An 18,310-nucleotide genomic window follows, 5' to 3' on the forward strand; every position below is an offset into this window, starting at 1 on the left:
AACACACTAGTTCACACCAATGTAATTAAGCATTGCATGGCACATCCAACATACTGTTTTACTTTAGTCCATGACTCGCTTACCTTCAGGGTCATACGTCACATGAAAACCAAAATAATTCCAAACGCCAGATCTGAATGAGGGTGGGGGAGGTCCATCTTGCAAGGAGAGCTTAACTTCTGTCTCGCTAGCTTGCCCTGCGCTCTTCCTCCTGACTATGCTGTCTGTGTTGAGCGCTCAGTGGATCTGCGCTCGACAGTGCAGCCTAGGCGGAGTAGTCGAACACAGATTCACTGAGCGCTCAACACAGACAGCATCGTCAGAAGGAAAGTTGATAAAATAAATTACAAATGTTGTATTGTTCGATACATATGCGTACCGAATCGAAAGCACTGTATCGAACGGTTCAATATCGATACGAATATCGTTGCACCCCTAATATATATATATACACACACACACATACATATATATATATATATATGTATATATATATATATATATATATATATATATATAGCAGCTGGATAGTGTAGTGGTTAGGCTACACGCCTTTGGACCAGAGGTTCGCAAGTTGGATTCCCGCCTGGGGCGTAAGGGTCCTAAGGCTAGACGCCCTAAGCTAAGCAAGCCTACAGACATGAGCGAGACAGATAAATATGAAGGCATGCCGGCTCGGACGTCGCCCAGATCAACAAGGTCCGCGTCAGGTGTTGAGGAACCAGGGCACCCTGACGAGAAGTGGGCTACTCGAACAAGAAGGCATCGGTGGGCAAGAGACGAAAACAGGGCATTGTTGGAATACTACTACGCAAGTAACCCTGGCGGGACCTATGGATTCTTCGATACCCAACATCCACAATGACGGCGAAACAACTAGTAGCTCAGTGTTACAACATTCGAAAGAAGGGACTGCTCTCACAGCTAGAGATTGATGAGGTACAACATGAATGCTACGGCAAGGGGGAGCCAGGACGCCAGGTCAGGTCACCCCCACCCGAGATTGGGTACCAAGCCCCAAGTGTGATAGGAGAAGGATCGTTGAGTCCGAGAGGAACTGACCTGAAAGATAGGATCATGGCCAAGCTTGAAACCTGGACCCCCGTAGCCGGTTACCAAGATTACGTGAAGTACCTTTAGAAGGTCTGCTAGATGATGTTAATGCAGCACTACGGACGATACCTAGAACCACGATTACCGACACTAACAAGCTGATCTACAATACGGCAGCAGTGATCAGTGAGATGCTTGGCTACAAGTTGAACAGCCACAAGGGGCAGTACCCTCCATGGAGAAGGAGGCTAGAGGCTAAGATCAAGGTAGCACGGAGAGAGGTTAGCCAACTGTCGGAGTTGCAGAAAGAAAGAAAAAAAATACACAGAAACATTGGAAATCAGTTTTTGGCAGGCAATCACTTTTTGGCACAACACCGGCAAAAGTGACCCAAAATAGGCACTTTCAATTAGGAGTTACTTTGTGTGTGTGTGTTTATATGTAGTTGGACCACACATCACAACAGTGGTGTGTGGTTGGAGGATGTGTTTGTGCGGGGGGTGGCACAAACATTTTTCTTGTAAAACAAAGGGGGGCATAGTAAAAAAAAGTTTGGGAACCACTGCATTAAGTAAACAAGCTCTGTGCAATTTATCATCTGAACAGATAAGTTCCTGATTTCTAACCAGGTTGCTCATCATGTGAATTGGAATCCAGTGTGAAGACGTTTTTAATAACTCCTTTAGCACATTCCCATTGAAAGCCCCAGAAACAGCCTAGATGTGTTACTAATACACCACTTTATTAGTGCTCCATCCTTCTATTTAGCTGAGATGTGTTTGTTAAAAATATACTGTAATTTATTATGTTTTTTTTTTTTTAATTAAGCTGTAGGATTGTTTTTCTGTTTTTCATTGCTGGTGATTGAATGACAATCTACTCTAACTCCTGAGTCACATGTTCTAACGTCACCACAATGCTAAAAAAAAAAATCCACATCCCATATTTTATCATTTATAATCAGTTTTTCCTTCTTGTCAGTTTATCTATTTGTCTATTTGTATTACTTTCTTCTCACCAAGACGTGGCACCAAGTTTGGATTTAACAATACTTTGCAGTCCTGGAATATCAAAAACTTTATTACAGACAACTTAAGAGACCTATAACCTGAATTTTAAAAACATTTAAAATGAACATACTGTAGTATTGAAAGTGGTTAAGATATTTATGACTATATAAAGGTCACAGAAAAGTTTCAAATTACTTCAACAATAATTCAAACCACTGTGTCCTTTAAGGACAAATGTTTTTGTGCATGCAGATTTATTTTTTAGCATTATATTAAAATGGGTTGGTGAAATAATAAAGCAGTTCTACACATTACAAGTGATGCAGAATATTTAACGTTATTGAGAATTTATTCAGAACAACTTATTTGTCTCTTTAAATCATCTCATCATGTACTCAATCATTCAAACATGTCTTAAAGCCACGCGTGGTTATATTAATTCGGTTATGCATTCTTTTCAACTACAGTAAAGAGTTTTAGACTTTCTCTTTCGGGTGGAAGTCTAGTTAAAAACAACTCTCTCTCGTTTGAGCTGCTCTTGGTTAAAGCGTTGGTTCAGCTTTTCCTGTTGCTGAAGTTGTTTCAGTTGCTGTAGTTGTTGCTGCAGTTTCTGCTCTACCTGCAGTTCTCCTCTTCGTCTGTGACGTTGTATTAAGCTGTGGTCAGAGAGAAATGACAATTTAGATCCACATGCAACAAGAGTAGTTGTCAAGCATTTGCAATAATTGTAGAAGCACAAGTTCTTACCGATGGATAGCCTTGCCAGCTGAATAAAAGAAAAAAGAGATGGAAATAATGTAGTATGAATTTGACACAGTATTATACATATAATATTAATGCAGGATGTACAATGCAATTATACCATTCAAAGGGAATGTGCCTGTAGTGTACATCTTACCATACTATAATTCATATAATATAAAACACAGTAATGCAGGATGTATAATGCTGTTACCGTAACTGTAGTGTACAACTTACTTATCCTAAATTAGCTTTGTCTAGAAATGATAATTGAGCTGCGATCATGGTATCTGATACCACGGCCAAAAACCTATTTTTTGCTGATAAAATACTTTGAGGAAGCTAGCTTATTTTTTTGTGTTAACTGTATTATAGTGAGGAAGTAATGATCACTGGCATTCCTAATTTTAAGTAAACAAAGGTAAAATAAATGAGGCAGAGGGTAAGATGTTTTCAATATTAGACAATTTTACAGGTCAACTTTAAATTTTTAAGCCCATAAGCCTCCAGCCAAATCTGACATTAGCTGTTGCTTTTAAATAAAATCAGACACCTCACTTTTTCAGAGAAATTGGTTCTCATCCTCATAAGGTTCCCGTGTAAAATAATGAAAGTACCCCTATATGCTATTGTCCAAACTTAAACCTTGGTGTGTTTCTTTCTAAAATTTTAAATGTATATGTATGTGTTTATGGTTATGCATATAGTAAACTTGTGATTTACATAGGAAATGCGAGCAAAGAAACTGGTAAACATAGTAGTCCAACATTAAATTAACATTAAACACTGTAATGTTATTACAGTAGTTACACATCTCCATTCATACATTTTCTACAATTTCTACCAAGATGATGATTATTAGAATACCATGAGAACGGGTTACTGTAAAAAAATCTAAATATCAACAAGATTACCATGAATAATTCCACCAATAATATGGGAAATAAAGCCTTCCCCAGGTTCAGCCATGAGGACGACCATCGACAGCACAAGGAACAGTATAGTGCACTTCATCCTAGAGATAAGAACCAAAGAAATTGTAAATTGTTGTTTTTGAGCAGCTAGTTCAAAGTAAAGTAGGAAAATGGTAACATATTTAACATTACATACCTTTCTGATTGAAATGGAATTCAACTCTTCAACTTTTGGAAAGTAAGTGGTATACAGCCTACAAGTAATGATCTCTGTCTGTTTACTCATCTCTTTATGTACCAGCTGGATTACTTTGTCTTGCTTATGCAAAACAGGAAGGAAAAGAAAAATTAGACTATCACATGGTATTTTGAAATGCAAAAAAACCTGCATAACTGCACAGTCTTTGGTCATGTAATGATCATCTTTGTGCTCAGTGTCAAACAATTGAACACATTATCCCACTTTAAATCGCTATATCTTGATGAAAATGTTTCTAGAATTTTTTAAATATTTTTTTTATACTTGACCAAAATCTTAAAAAAAAACAAACAAACAAAAAGAGCTCATACAGTGCTATCTTTTCTTTCTTCTTTTTTTGCAATTTTGCCCAAAGCTCAAGGTGTGAATAAAGTGCAGACTTCCAGCTTTAATTGACAAAACTTCTACCTTTGACTATAACTATTTTCAGAAGTTTAAAAGTAATTGGAAAAATTTAGGGACAGGCAGTTTCATGGTGAGATGAGATCTGTTCCATTGCCTTTCAATGGCAAATTAAGCATAAAATGACTGAAGTTGAACTTTTCAGTCCAGATTACATTGTGCTTGAAAATAGCTAAAATACCCTGCACAGTTCTGGTGAGGAATTCTTTGGAGATTGAATCAATTAACTTTTACAATAAAGATGGGAAAACAAAAGTATGGAGGAGGAAAGGAAGGACTCTAGATCTCTATATTAATATACTATTAATATTAATTAGTGGTGATCTTTATAGTAATATTATACTAATTATGTTTTTTGTCAAACTCTTAGGCCAAACTGCTATCATTCTTGGACCATTGGTGCAATTGCAAAATTCCATTTCCTGAAAGCAGCAACACTGTGCTTTTCAGTGATATTAAGGTCGTCACGGCAATCCCAGGCAAGGCGCCATATCCAAATCTTGGCAAAAAAACAAAAAAAAAGCACAGCAAACAGCAAAAAAAATGTTAGTTTTCTATAAAGCAAAAGGTTGATTCTGCTCATCTGGACGTAGCGTTTTCAGTGGGAAAAACGTTTCGTCATTCATCCAAGTGACTTCTTCAGTCTCAGCTAACTGTGGGCAATCTTATAAACAATACATTTGCACAATGAGTGAAACAAGCCCACTGAATGAACAATGGGCCATGAGGTAAGTAAGTAAGTAAAATTTTATTTATATAGCACATTTCTAGATAGAAATCACAAAGTGCTTTACAAGATATAACAGATTATAAATTTTTTTTTTTAAAAAAGGTCAGTTCCTTGATCATTAATATGCAAACTGTCATGGCAATTGATCAACAACCCTTGATCAAAGCCTATTGATCAATGGCCATGAATACCATTCACATAGAGTTGCTTAATAGCTGTAATCTCAGTATTGTAAGATTGTGAAAGATGTACTCTTGGGCCCTTCTTTATCCAGAGATGGTTATTTCCTTTTCACGACTTCTGTAGAGCTGCATCACACTCACACACTCTCTTCTCTCAATTTGGTCTTCCTGAGGCTTCTGCCACCCTGTGCCTGGGATTACCGTAATGACCTTAATATCACTGAAAAGCGCAGAGTCAAATGGTTCACGACTTACAGGACTTAGAGATGTTTAAAAAACACTTGTCTGAAGCCAGCAACAGGTTAGACTTTAGAGGGTTATTTTTAGTATAAATAAATATTGTGTTGCAACTTCTTCTTTTAGCTGCTTCCTAATGGGTCGCCACAGTGAATTAGCTGCCTATATTTCACTCTATCCATAGCATTCTCTTCTGCCATGCCAACTCTCTGCACATCCTCCTTCACAACAACTCCTGCCTACTAGTTTTTCAACATCCTTTGTCCAAAATATCCGCTACTGAGGTTGTGCATGTGGCATCATGTAAACATCATGCAAGAACTCTGCAATATTGGATGTGATAACAAGCAGCAATCACACCCAATGACTTATACATTCTTTACATAAAAATTATCATTGCTATTTGTTTCCTCTTAACAGCTATATTCTGCTGCCTTCTTGGGTGCAGGAATAATCAAATAAAAAAAGAGAATGTTTTTTGATCATTTTCCTGGTGATTTAGATAGAAGACGATGAAAAACAAACTATTTATCTGATATGGCAGCATCAGATAAATAGTACTATCAATTAAAAGCTGTTTATCCATCCATCCATTCGCTACCGCTTATCCTTTTCAGGGTCGCGGGGGGTGCTGGAGCCAATCCCAGCTGTCATAGGACGAGAGGCGGGGTACACCCTGGACAGGTCGCCAGTCTGTCGCAGGGCCAACACACAAGGACAGACCATTCATACTCACATTCACTCGCACATTCACACCTAGTGGCAATTTGGATTATCCAATTAACCTATCCCTATCCCCACTGTTTATATTTTTTAAATCACCAGTATCTGTTTCAAACAACATTTGATTTTTGAAAAGGGTGCTCTATGAGAGTGGTACACAGGGCACACATCTGCTGTTCTGGTCGCAGGTCCATCATCATCAACATAGATTACACAGCAGTGGGGAATACATTTAATTGTAATAAAAGTACTGAATATTTTAGAACTACATTTTGAAACATAATTGTGGAGTGGAGAGAGATAGGACCCAAATGACTGACTCACAAAGACATTCTCAAAGATACGGAATGGCTAACTGAAGGCCGGATGGTCCTGATATCAGAAAGGGACCGGTCCCATCCAACTACCGGCCAATAACCTGCCTCAGTACCACATGGAAGCTCCAGTCAGGCACCATAGCGGCTAAAATGAACAGAATGGCTAACCGAAGGCCAGACATTTTTTCCCCCCTATAATGACTTCCAGAGCAATAACAGTAAACTTTCCACACAAATACCTGAAAGATGACATAAAATGTGGAGTCTGCAAGGCGTTGTAACGGGTTGTGTTCAGTGGTTGAGAGGAGGCGGTAGAAACCTTAGCAGGATAGTACGAAGAATACATGATCACACTGGTACTGGGAGTTCCACAGCGTATCCTTTTATGTACCTTCTCTTCATCAACCATACAAGGCCCGGTTGAACGGCTGCTGCTTATCAAACATGACACACAGTGTTCATACAACCTGTAACGTTGCAAAAGTTTGTGGAGAGGTAAAACATATAAAGTCTGTCTCTCTACCTGCACAAGCACATTGTTCCCATAATTCACAGAGAGGGCAGTGCCACACACTAATGACATCATAAACCCTTGGCTTAGGTTGCATTGAAGAGACACCACATCATTGTGACTGTTACAGTGTGCCCTATATTAAATTTGCTTACCTTTAGCCCTTCAAATTTCTAAGGGCGATCGAGTTTGTAATAATCAGCTGCCTCCTTTTGATGTATTGCAATCATATTTGTATTACATAAGCCTAGACACCCAAGGTTTCAGCATGCTATAATATGAATTTATTAAAGAACAGACAATTCACAAAAACAAAAACACTAAGAGTACTTTATCAAGTAAAGTAACACAAAGTATAGTTTCAAGAAATAATTAGCTGCATTTTATTTCTGTTGTTATAGACGAAGCTTTTCTTTTCAATAGAATGGAGGTTTTTTTGGTGGTAGCTTGAATTTAGTCAAAATTAAGTCGACGACGGTGGTAACTGATTGCACGCTTATCCAGCTCCTGATCTTTTTGCTGCTCTTGCTTTTGTTGGACATCCTTGACAGCATCCTTGACACCAGGTCCATTGACGAGCCTAGTGGTAGCAAAGCAGACACATTACAACAGAAATTTTGCATTATACTACCACTTTTACTACTACTACTACTACTGATTATTATTATTATTATTATCATAACTGTTATAAACTCTCTTACCGATGAAGAAAATGTTTGGCTAAATAAAACAAACGAGAAGAAAATAATATAAATATATAAATATGAATATTTAGTAGTACATTCAGCACAATTGTATGCTTATGTCAACCTTTTTTTCTAAAACATGCTTTTTCAAAAACTATACCTCCATGGAAAACTGCGTCCCAAATGCACTCTCCAGGTTCAGCCATGAGGGTGACCATCGACAGCACAAGAAATGCCACAATACACTTCATCCTAAAAAAAAGAAAAGAAAAAAGAATCATCATCAGGAATAGACATTGACCATTCTCAGCACATTTACAGAATAACTGTGATTCATCTGTTATAAAACATGTTACCTTTTCCACTCTCTAAATGCCAAATGAAAGTCTTTTATCACAAGGGATTTAGATTTCTCTGACGGCTGAGTGGCTGGTCAGGCTCTCTTTATATTTGGTGGACATGCATGCGTAGTAGCTGTGGTACATGATTACAGGAAGGGCACAAGAATGTATACAGTGCCATCAGTTCACACAGGTCACACTTTTTATTACTTCCCCATATTTAAAATTTTCTTTAATTGACCTAATTAGACATGTTTCATAACATTACTGGAAAGCTGTTTTGATATTCAAATTTTTAATTATGTTTTAAATAAAGAATAAAAAAATAAACATTTACTGCTGGTAAGTGTTGTCTCCCTAGGGTTTAATGATGACAAATCTTAACCCCATATTTGAAACTGACAGTAAATTGAAGAATATTTTTGGGATGACTAAAACTAATTACTGATTATTAACATATGACATTGAACATTTTTTTATTTTTATTTTTATTTTTTAGAAATAATGGCTATAGGTTAAGAATGTATACAAGTAAAAAACAAACAAGCATACGCTGCCCCTATTAGAACCAGTCATTAACATGGAACAGTGTGACTTTGGAAAGAGGAAATAACACATTCACAATTACCATATTGGCTTGCCATAAGTGGCCAAAACTTTTAGACTCCCTGTCACGGCGGGGTGCGCCGATGTGCGAGGAAGCAGGACCCAAAAGCAGATGATGGACAAGGAGTTGTAAGTTGTAACAGAAAAGTGATCCTTTATTAATGACGGCACAGGAAACCAAAGCAAACTGACAAAAACACTAAGAAACAAAAACACTAAGAGGGACTGAGACCAAAACACTATAACTATAACTGTGGTGGAAAATAACAGGCAAAGACTAAGACTACCGTAGAATAACAGACGAAAACCATGACTGTGACTGAGGTCAAATAAACAGACGAACCGACAATGACAAGCAGAAAACAGAAGGCTTAAATACCCACATGAGGTGATCAGTGGAAGTAGAGACACATGGGGGAACAGCTGACAGACATAACCCTAATGACAGGACCAAGAAAAGAAAGCTAACTATAATGAACAAGGAACACAAGACACTGTCAAAATAAAACAGGAACACTAAAACTAAGCATGGCAACCCAAACTTAACAGACCTAAATACATAATGATAAATACCAAAACCCCAAAACATAGAAAACCAAGGAACAATAAACAATAACAACCCAAACTAAAGACAGATAGGAACTGACACAAAAACTAATAACATATCAAAAATGAAACAAATACAAAAGAGAGGCTCAGAGCACTGGGTCAGAGACCCAGCCTGTGACACTCCCTTCTGATATTGCATGATGTTTGTTTGTACTACACTGTACTCCTTTCCTGGGTTTAACAGCTTGTTTCAGATTTTTTCTTCTTCTAAGACCTCCATCACAAAAACGCAGTAATCAGTCACAAAAATGGGCAGCACTGGAAAACTTATGATACGTGATATATGATGTGATATATGATATCATATGATATGATATATAATTTCTTTGGCCACAGTCAAATTACTAAGGTTTCTGGAGTTTTCCTGGTAAATGCCGACTTGTCTACAATCCTTTGGTAATTTGCCTCCAAGCAATAGTGACACTTCAAAAATATTCACTTCAATAATGAAGAGACAGACAGATTTATTTATTTATTTATTTTGCCTGTTCTGTCCGGCACTGTAGCATTCAGAATTATTGTCTGAAGGTCAAGAAGAATTCCAACAGCTTTACTTTTATTATTTATTTATTTATTTATGTAATTATTTATTTACTTTTAATTCTAACTTATAAAAACCAAAACAGACCGGGGAGAGAGATGAAGAAAAAAGAAGTTGGACAGGAGAGGGAAAGAAACACAGGAGAAGAGAGAGGGAGAGAAAAGACATGCACTGTGCGATTTTTTTCAATCACGTTATTCAGCTCCTGCTCAAACTGTACGATTGACTTGCAGGGGTTATAAGTTTGTTGGTCTCGATGCAGGGTCTCACACTATACAGCCCGATGCTCTGATGCAACCTGAGTGCTCACACTGTCCGTCCCTAACAAGTTATAACACAAAATGTCTCTCCCTCTCCCAGACACACACACACCACCACCATCAACTTTGCTAAATTGCTAATGTAAAAACATTGACCAGACAGCTGCAATTGAGCAGCAATGTCCACCCAACAATTTTTTACGGTTGTTGCGGTCGTGATAATTTTGTGAGGCCACATCGAAAAAGCTCGGATGAGCCTGCCAACTTCTACAAGTTGGGCCTCCATCTCTTGTGTCCAGATCACACGCTGCACTGCCATGGTACTCTGTCTTTTTGACTTCCATTTCTGTGTTTGCGCATGTGCAGTGTGAGAGGTTGCGTTAAATCGGCTCGTGGCATTGCTTCACGAGGGGCGACCAGGATTTCAAACAGGTTTCATTTTCTTGTGATCATACGATTGCTGATCGGGAGCTGGTTGTGAGGTGTTAATCGCTCTTCGTTACCCCATGTATACTACACAATGCACGACACACGATTAAGGTGAAACTCTGGCTGATCCCCAAAATGGTCACATGACTGAAAATTGTCTCAAAATGGGCCAAAAATCGCACAGTGTAAGCCCAGCTTTACATGTACACATGCAGTTACTGTCCCTCCATTTAAAAAGACAGAGGCGTCACAGTGAACTTCTACATTCAACACAAACGCTCTCACAACCCAAATCCTGACTGAATGTTGTTGTCGGTTATTGAATACATTTTTTTTTATTAAATTTATTTATGCTGTATGCATTTTGTTCATTCCTAAGTTGTGAGTCTACACAACAGCAAAATGCTGTCTTTAGTTATTAACATTTGAAATGATGAAGGCACTTGAAAGTAACACAAAATTAGGTGCCTTTCCAGAAAAACAAAATTCAGAAGTATTTAAGGTTAGCATAAAACCCTGTTTACATTTTTTCCAGCCAGGCTTCTAGACTTCTGATTGGCCAACACTTCTAAACAGTTAGGATTTGGCATGTTTCTGACAGCGCTTGACTGCGTTTTTGGTGTTTGCATAGTCTGTGTCTGGGAGTACCTGTTTGTACACAGGTGTGTACAAACAGGTTGGGCATCTGATTAAAATGCCTCCTGGATGAGGTGTTCTGGGCATGTCCCACCAAGAGGAGGCCCCAGGCAGGCCTAGGACACACTGGAGAGATTATATCTCTCAGCTGGCCTGGGAGAGCCTTGGTGTTTTCCCAGAGAAGCTGGAGGAGGTGGCTGGGGAGAGGGAGATCTAGGCTTCTCTACTAAGGTTCCTGCCCCCACAGGCCCAGCCCTGGATAACCAGAAGAAAATAGATGGATGGAAGCTTAACCAAAGTCCTTTAAACACAGGCACGTTTACATTCCAGGTCTCTAAGAAAACTCAGTATATATAAATAAGAAAACTGTGTTAACTAAACTATATTAACTAATTATTGTGTGTAGTTAAAATCACACCAATGTTGTGTTGGTGTTCATTAAAATGTGCTCAGAATTTTGCAAAAGAACAATGATTCAGCTCATAAATCATGACCACTGCTCTCCCCTGCGTAAGCTCCCTTTATAAGGTTAAAAGTATCATTATAATAAAATGTTATGGTCAATGTTATGGAATTCTGCACTGAGGTCTAGCAGGGCAAGAAAATACATTTAAAAGTCCAAAATGCAAGTCCTCTGTCACGTTTTCCAAAGTTGTCTGGTGGGCTGGATTGGAGTCTTTGCCAGACCGTTTCTGGCCCCTGGGCCTTATGTTTGACGTCACTGGTTTATAAGGTCTTGAAAAACAAATAAATATAGAATCATCTTGTGTCATTCAAAATGTGTATTCTATGAGAATATTAGGTAATTTAGTACAGCATAGTAAAGACTAGGGCTGCACGATTAATCGTTAGAAAATCGCGATTTCGATTCATACTTATGTGCGATCTCATTTCCAAATGACAACGATTAAAAAAAAAAAGAAAGAAAAAAAAAGACGACGACCACGATTGTACCGCATTAAACCTGACCATAATATTAATACAGTTTCTCTATTAAAAATACTCTTTTTACTCTAATCTTCATAATCTATATTAATAGATACCTTCTTATGATTATATCATAAAGACATCAGAGACATCATTAGCTGGCTGGGTTCCCAGACTGCTATATTTGATACATTTATAGTTCCCAGCAGCAGAGATGGGCTGTAACACGAAATCCGATTACTTTTTTCAAGCAACAAGTAATGTAAGGGATTGCTATTGAAAAAAACAAGTAATTTTATTACTGTTACTTTCCCACAAGTACGCTGTGTTAATGCGTTACTAAACCGTCGTGATTTTGTTTGTGAGAGTGTCTCATGACAATGCCGTATAAGCGTGTGATGTCCGTGACAGCAACAGACGTGTGTAGATCAAAAATGGATAATATGGAGTGCGGGAGAGAGTACGACCATGCAGTGTTTAAAGCGTGGACATACTTACATTACTTTGAGTTTGATTATGTAGAAAGTGACAAAAACATTAGCGTGCGCTGTACACTCTGCTTGGGAAGAAAGCTTCTTTCTACAGCGAAAAATTAAGCTTAAAATCTGAGCAAACACCTAGCAAGCCGCCACGGGAATGTGAAATTCACAGAGAAATGTCTGGAACCCCCCACTGACATGGCCACCGGACAAAACTCCACCGCCCCATTCCTTCCTGCTAAACAGGTGGCAATAGATTTAAGAGCGACAGGACTTAGTGTCGCTGAATCTTTGATTTTATTTTATTTTTTGCTGTGTTTTACTTGCATCTATTTTAAAGAATGAGTGTAAACACAAAACATTGTTATATTTTATATGCTGGATTATGCAGAAAATAGGTTTAAATGTTAAAAAAATTCTTCAAGTCAAACACAGTGTTACATATAATTAAATCTTTGCTTAATGCAATGTGCATAAAATTAAAAGATTACAACTCATAAAATGATTTTTAAAAAGAGGCTTTCCATTTGATTTGATTTTATATGATGGATTATGCATAAAAATAGAATTGGGCTGAAAGGTCTATTGCTTTATTACTTATTCAGGTTGTGTATCATGTTTTTAAAAATGTAACTAGTTACTGTTGAAATAAGTAATCAGTAAAGTAAGAGGATTACTTTTTTGGAGAAGTAATCAGTAATTAGTAATTTATTACTTTTTTTAAAAAATGACTTCACCAACACTTTTCAGTGTTGGTGAAAAGTGTTGGTGTTTAGGTGGGAGGATTGGGCTGTGTTTTTGATTGAAAACAATTGTGTATAGTTACTCTAAAAATGTATTGACATGTAATCAGTTAACCCTTTAAACCCTAACCCTAATTTACCCTTTAAACCAGGGGTGGGGTCCTGCAAGTTTTAGATGTGTCCTTGATCCAACACAGCTGATTTAAATGGCTAAATTACCTCCTCAACATGTCTTGAAGTTCTCCAGAGGCCTGGTAATAAACGAATCATTTGATTCAGGTGCGTTGACCCAGGGTGGTATCTAAAATCTGCAGGACACCGGCCCTTGAGGCCTGGAATTGCCCACCCCTGCTTTAAACCCTAGGTTAGGGTTTATAGGGTTAATGTGATAAAGCTCTTTAGAACACCATTTTCATTCATTTATTTTTTTGAAGGAGCACATTGTTTCAGAAGCACATGTTCAAACAGCTCAATATCTGCAATCTCATAAGCTACACTATACTGCCAAAGTATTCGATTGTCTGCTTTCAAGCCCATCTAAATTATAGTGCCATCCCATTCCTAATCCAAATGGTATATGATTCCAGCCCACCCATTGTCATTGCCTTACCACTAACACTGAACTGTGGAATATTTAGTAGCGAGTAAATTTCATAAGTGGACTTGTTGCATAGAAGCTTCCGCTTCGAGAAAGCGGAAGCGCGCCAAGCATGTGGCGGTCCGTGTTAGCCTAAGAGCAAATCCAAGCCGGCCGGCTTTCCCATCCATCCTGCTCTCTTGACAATAAACTGGACTACATCCAACTCCAGCAGACCACACAGCAGGATTTTAGGTACTGTTGCTTCTTTGTTTTCACGGAAACATAGCTCTCTGACAGAGTTCCGGATACTGCCATTGAGCTACATGGGCTCACCACATTTCGTGCCAACAGAAATGCAGCTCTGTAAGTAAAGTAAAGTAAAATTTTATTTATATAGCACCTTTCAAGATAAAAAAATCACAAAGTGCTTCACAGAAGCAGAAATGGACATACAACCTCAAACAAACAGAATCAACCAAAAGCAAGTTTAAACAGATAGGTTTTTAACTGCTTTTTAAAAGAAATGACTGAGTCCACAGATCTCAAACTCAAAGGGAGCGAGTTCTAGAGCCTGGGAGCCACTGATACATACGCTCTGTCACCTTTTGTTTTTAACCTTGTATGCTGGACAACCAGCAAGCCCTGGTCACAAGACCTCAGGGACCTGCTGGGGCAATAAGGAAGAAGAAGATCACTGATGTAAGTTAGAGCTACACCGTGCAGGGCCCTATAGGTCATGATTATAACCTTAAAATGGACCCTGAACTTGACAGGGAGCCAATGCAGTTGAATCAGCCGGGGAGTGGCATGGGAGTATTTTGGATACTTTGTCTGAAGCCTAGCAGCAACACTTTGAGCACCCTGCAGTCGTTCCAGGGAGGCATTACTAAAGCAAGTAAACAAGGAATTACAATAATCTAAGTGAGATGAAACAAAAGCATGACTAATCATTTCCAATTCGGAGCGTGACACAATGGGACTCAGTTTAGCAATATTTCTTAATTGGTAAAAACAAGAGCGAAGCAAGAGGGCCTAGATTTTTAACCACGAGGGGAACCAATTTCTCAGGAGCAAAGACAATGACTTCAGTTTTCTCAGCATTTATTTGAAGATAATTATCAGCCATCCAATCTCTAAAGGAATCAAAGCAGGACTGGAAGATTTGAACCTTAGAAACATCAGGTGGCCTAAAAGTGATATATAGCTGAATATCATCTGCGCAACAATGATACGAAATATCCGTTAATGAGCTAAGAAGTTGCAGAAGAAAGAGTAAATACAACAGAAACAGTAATGGTCCCAAGACAGAACCCTGTGGCACCCCATAGGCGACAGAGCTGACAGAGGATCTGAACTTAGAGGTAGCCACAGAGAAAGATCGTTCAGACAAAAAGGATTTAAACCATTCCAATGCGGTACCCGATATACCCACCCAGTGGTTTAATCTATCTAACAAAATACAATTATCAACAGTGTCAAAAGCAGAGGTGCGGTAAAACTCGCGGTGGTGGCTTGTGTGTCTACATCACCCGAGAATGGTGCAAGAACTCTGTGCTAGTTTCTTATTAGTGCTCATCACTGGTAGAGTTATGACTGTTCGATACAGAACTTTTTATCTACCTCAGGAATTCACTGCTGTGCTCATTACAGCAGTGTACATCCCACCCAGCACTAACGCCAAAGAAGCGCTCTGTGAGCTGTACAGGGCGATCAGCAAGCTGCCGAACTCACACCCCAGTGGACTGTTTATTATCACTGGAGATTTCAACCATGCAAATCTTAAGTCAGTGTTTCCGAAATTCCATCAACATGTGGACTTTGCAAAAAGGGGGGAAAACGCGCTGGATTTAGTTTACACAAACCCAGCACATAGAGAGCGAAGTCCTGCCCCCACCTCAGATACTCAGACCACTTGTCTGTTATACTAATTCCGGCATACAGACTGCTCATCAGATGCAAACCGGTTCTAAGACAGGTCAGAACCTCTTCTGCAGGAGCTCTCTCTGCTCTTCAGGACTGTTTTGAGCACACTGACTGGGACATGTTCAGGGAGGCTGCAACAAATGGCGACCACACCAACTTGGAGGCATACACATCATCTGTGACCAGCTACATCAGCAAGTCCATCAATGATGTCAGTGTCTCCAAAACTATTATAATACACTACAATCAGAAACAGTGGATAACTGCAGAAGTGCGTGAGCTGCTAAGGACTTGAGACTCCATCTTTAGAGGAGGTGACAAGAGGGCCCTGGGAACAGCGAGGGCCAAACTGGGTTGAGTCACCAGAGCAACAAAGCGCATGGATGGCAGAAGAATCCACAGCCACTTCCAGGACAGTGGCGACATGCAGTGCATGTAGCAGGGCATCCAGGCCATTACCAATTACAGGAAGATGAGACCTGCCTGTCAGGGTGACCCCTTCCGCTGAACAACTTCTATGCATCATATCATTCTGAGGTTCAACGCTCAGAATGACGTGTTGGTGAGGAAGTCTACCAAGAGACAACCTCTCCCTGAGCACTGCTTCCATCCCAACGTGCCTCAAGGCCACCACCATCATCCCCGTGGTGTCCTGTCCAGTCCTCAGTGTCCTGCATCAATGACTACCATCCCATTGCTTTCACACCCATCATGTTGAAGTGTTTTGAGAGGCTCGTCATGAGGCACATTAAGACCCAGCTACAACCCACACTGGATCCACTGTAGTTTGCCTATCGTCCAAACCGGTAAACAGATGATGACGCCATCGCCACCACCCTACATCTTGCCCTCACCCTCCTGGACAATAAAGACATATGTACGAATGCTTTTCATAGACTTCATTTCAGGATTCAACACAATCATTCCTCAGCACCTGATTGGAAAACTGAGCTTGCTGGGCCTGAAGACCTCCCTCAACAACTGGATCCTGGACTTTCTGACGGAGAGACCTCAGACAGTCCGGATCGGTAACAGCATCTCCAACACCACCACAATGAGCACTGGAGCCCCTGTTTGCTCATCCCACTGCTGTTCACTCTGCTGACTCACGACTGTGCAGCAATGCATCATCAAGTTTTCTATTGATTCGACTGTGTTGTTTCTCATCAGCAAGAACAACAAGTCAGCATACAGAGAAGTGGTGTAGACTCAACAACCTGTCTCTAAACTTGGACAAAACAAAAGAGATGATTGTTGACTTCAGGAAAGCATGGAGCGATCACTGTCCACTTAACATCGATGGATCCTCTGTGGAGGTCATCAAGAGCACCAAATTCCTTGGTGTCTACCTGGCGGAGAACCTCTCCTGGTCCCTAAACACTAGTTCCATAACTAAGAAGGCCCAACAGCATCTGTACTTCCTACAGAAGCTGAGGAAAGCCCATCTCACTCCATCCATTCTCACCACCTTCTACAGAGGGACTATTGAGAGCATCCTGAGTAGCTGCATCACTGTCTGGTATGGTAACTGCACAGCATCGGATTGCAATACCTTACAGCGGACATTGAGGGCAGCTGAGAAGATCATTGGAGCCTCTCTTCCCTCCATCACAGACACTTATTGCACCTGCTGCATCTGCAAAGCCACCAGCATTGTGGAGGACCCCACACACGCCTCACACACACTCCTCACCCTGCTGCCTTCTGGCAAGAGGTACCGGAGCATCCAGGCCCTCACTGCCAGACTGCGAAACAGTTTCATCCCCAAGCCGTCAGACTCCTGAACACTCAGGTACTGGGCTGACACATATGGATACCTTCATACATCAAGTGACTTTTTGCACAATACTCAGTCTTTTGCACATTTCTATTGGAGATTATGTATCGGAATTTCAGGAGCAGGACCATGCCTCCAAACGCTCCTTCCAGCTGTCATCTATATAGGGTTACCTCAGTTCTGCAAGCTGATCATTCTCGTTTACGTGCCCCACCCTCCCTCCCTCCTTGTTCTCCATTCTTTAATTTCTTCACTTCTATTTAGTACATGGGGATCTGCCAGGCCCGGGAGCCATCGGCAGTCCCCTTCAAGGCCTTCCCCAAACCGCAGCTCAATTCATGTCAAAGCATTCACTTTTACCTACTAAAATGCTGTCAAACCTAAAATGAGGACGTGGGCCCAGTTAGTGAATTGCACTGTTGTGTCTGCACTGTCTTGTGTCTGTATCGTTCTGTTCTGTCTGGAGTGCCACTGCCTCGTTTTTCTTATGCAGTTTTTGCACATTGCACTTTATGTAGTCGTGTGTTGATTGTCTGTTGTTTGCCATATGTAGCACCATGGTTTTGGAGGAACGTTGTCTCGTTTCACTTTGTACTGTACCACTGCACATGGTTGGAATGACAATAAAGCCACTTGACTTGACTTGGAAGTGATTGAAACACCCGAATTTAATTATTTTTATGTGTGAGTGAAT

General features: G+C 39.9%; 2 protein-coding genes across 4 annotated transcripts in view; one reads left to right on the forward strand and one right to left on the reverse strand.

The window, feature by feature from the left end:
- LOC113037346 (exostosin-1) overlaps positions 1-18,310 on the forward strand; it is a 342,532-nt gene that overhangs the window by 198,061 nt on the left and 126,161 nt on the right. The window lies entirely within an intron of this gene.
- Positions 2,301-8,248, reverse strand: LOC113037351 (pleurocidin-like peptide WF3). Of its 2 annotated transcripts, XM_080290017.1 has the most exons (5): positions 7,926-8,149; positions 7,781-7,799; positions 3,719-3,819; positions 2,811-2,829; positions 2,301-2,719 (listed from the first exon to the last, which is right to left on the reverse strand). In XM_080290017.1, exons 1-5 carry the CDS (start codon positions 8,047-8,049, stop codon positions 2,566-2,568), a joined length of 417 nt encoding a protein of 138 aa, XP_080146143.1. In that variant the 5' UTR covers positions 8,050-8,149; the 3' UTR covers positions 2,301-2,565. The 2 variants fall into 2 exon arrangements, with proteins under 2 accessions (XP_080146143.1, XP_026050118.1); XM_026194333.2 differs by lacking the exons at positions 2,301-2,719; positions 2,811-2,829; positions 3,719-3,819 and adding an exon at positions 7,341-7,659 and having other exon boundaries at positions 7,926-8,017; positions 8,122-8,248.

Source organism: Astatotilapia calliptera, chromosome 15, assembly GCF_964374335.1.
Source record: "Astatotilapia calliptera chromosome 15, fAstCal68.1, whole genome shotgun sequence".
In the NCBI taxonomy this organism is placed as follows: domain Eukaryota; kingdom Metazoa; phylum Chordata; class Actinopteri; order Cichliformes; family Cichlidae; genus Astatotilapia; species Astatotilapia calliptera.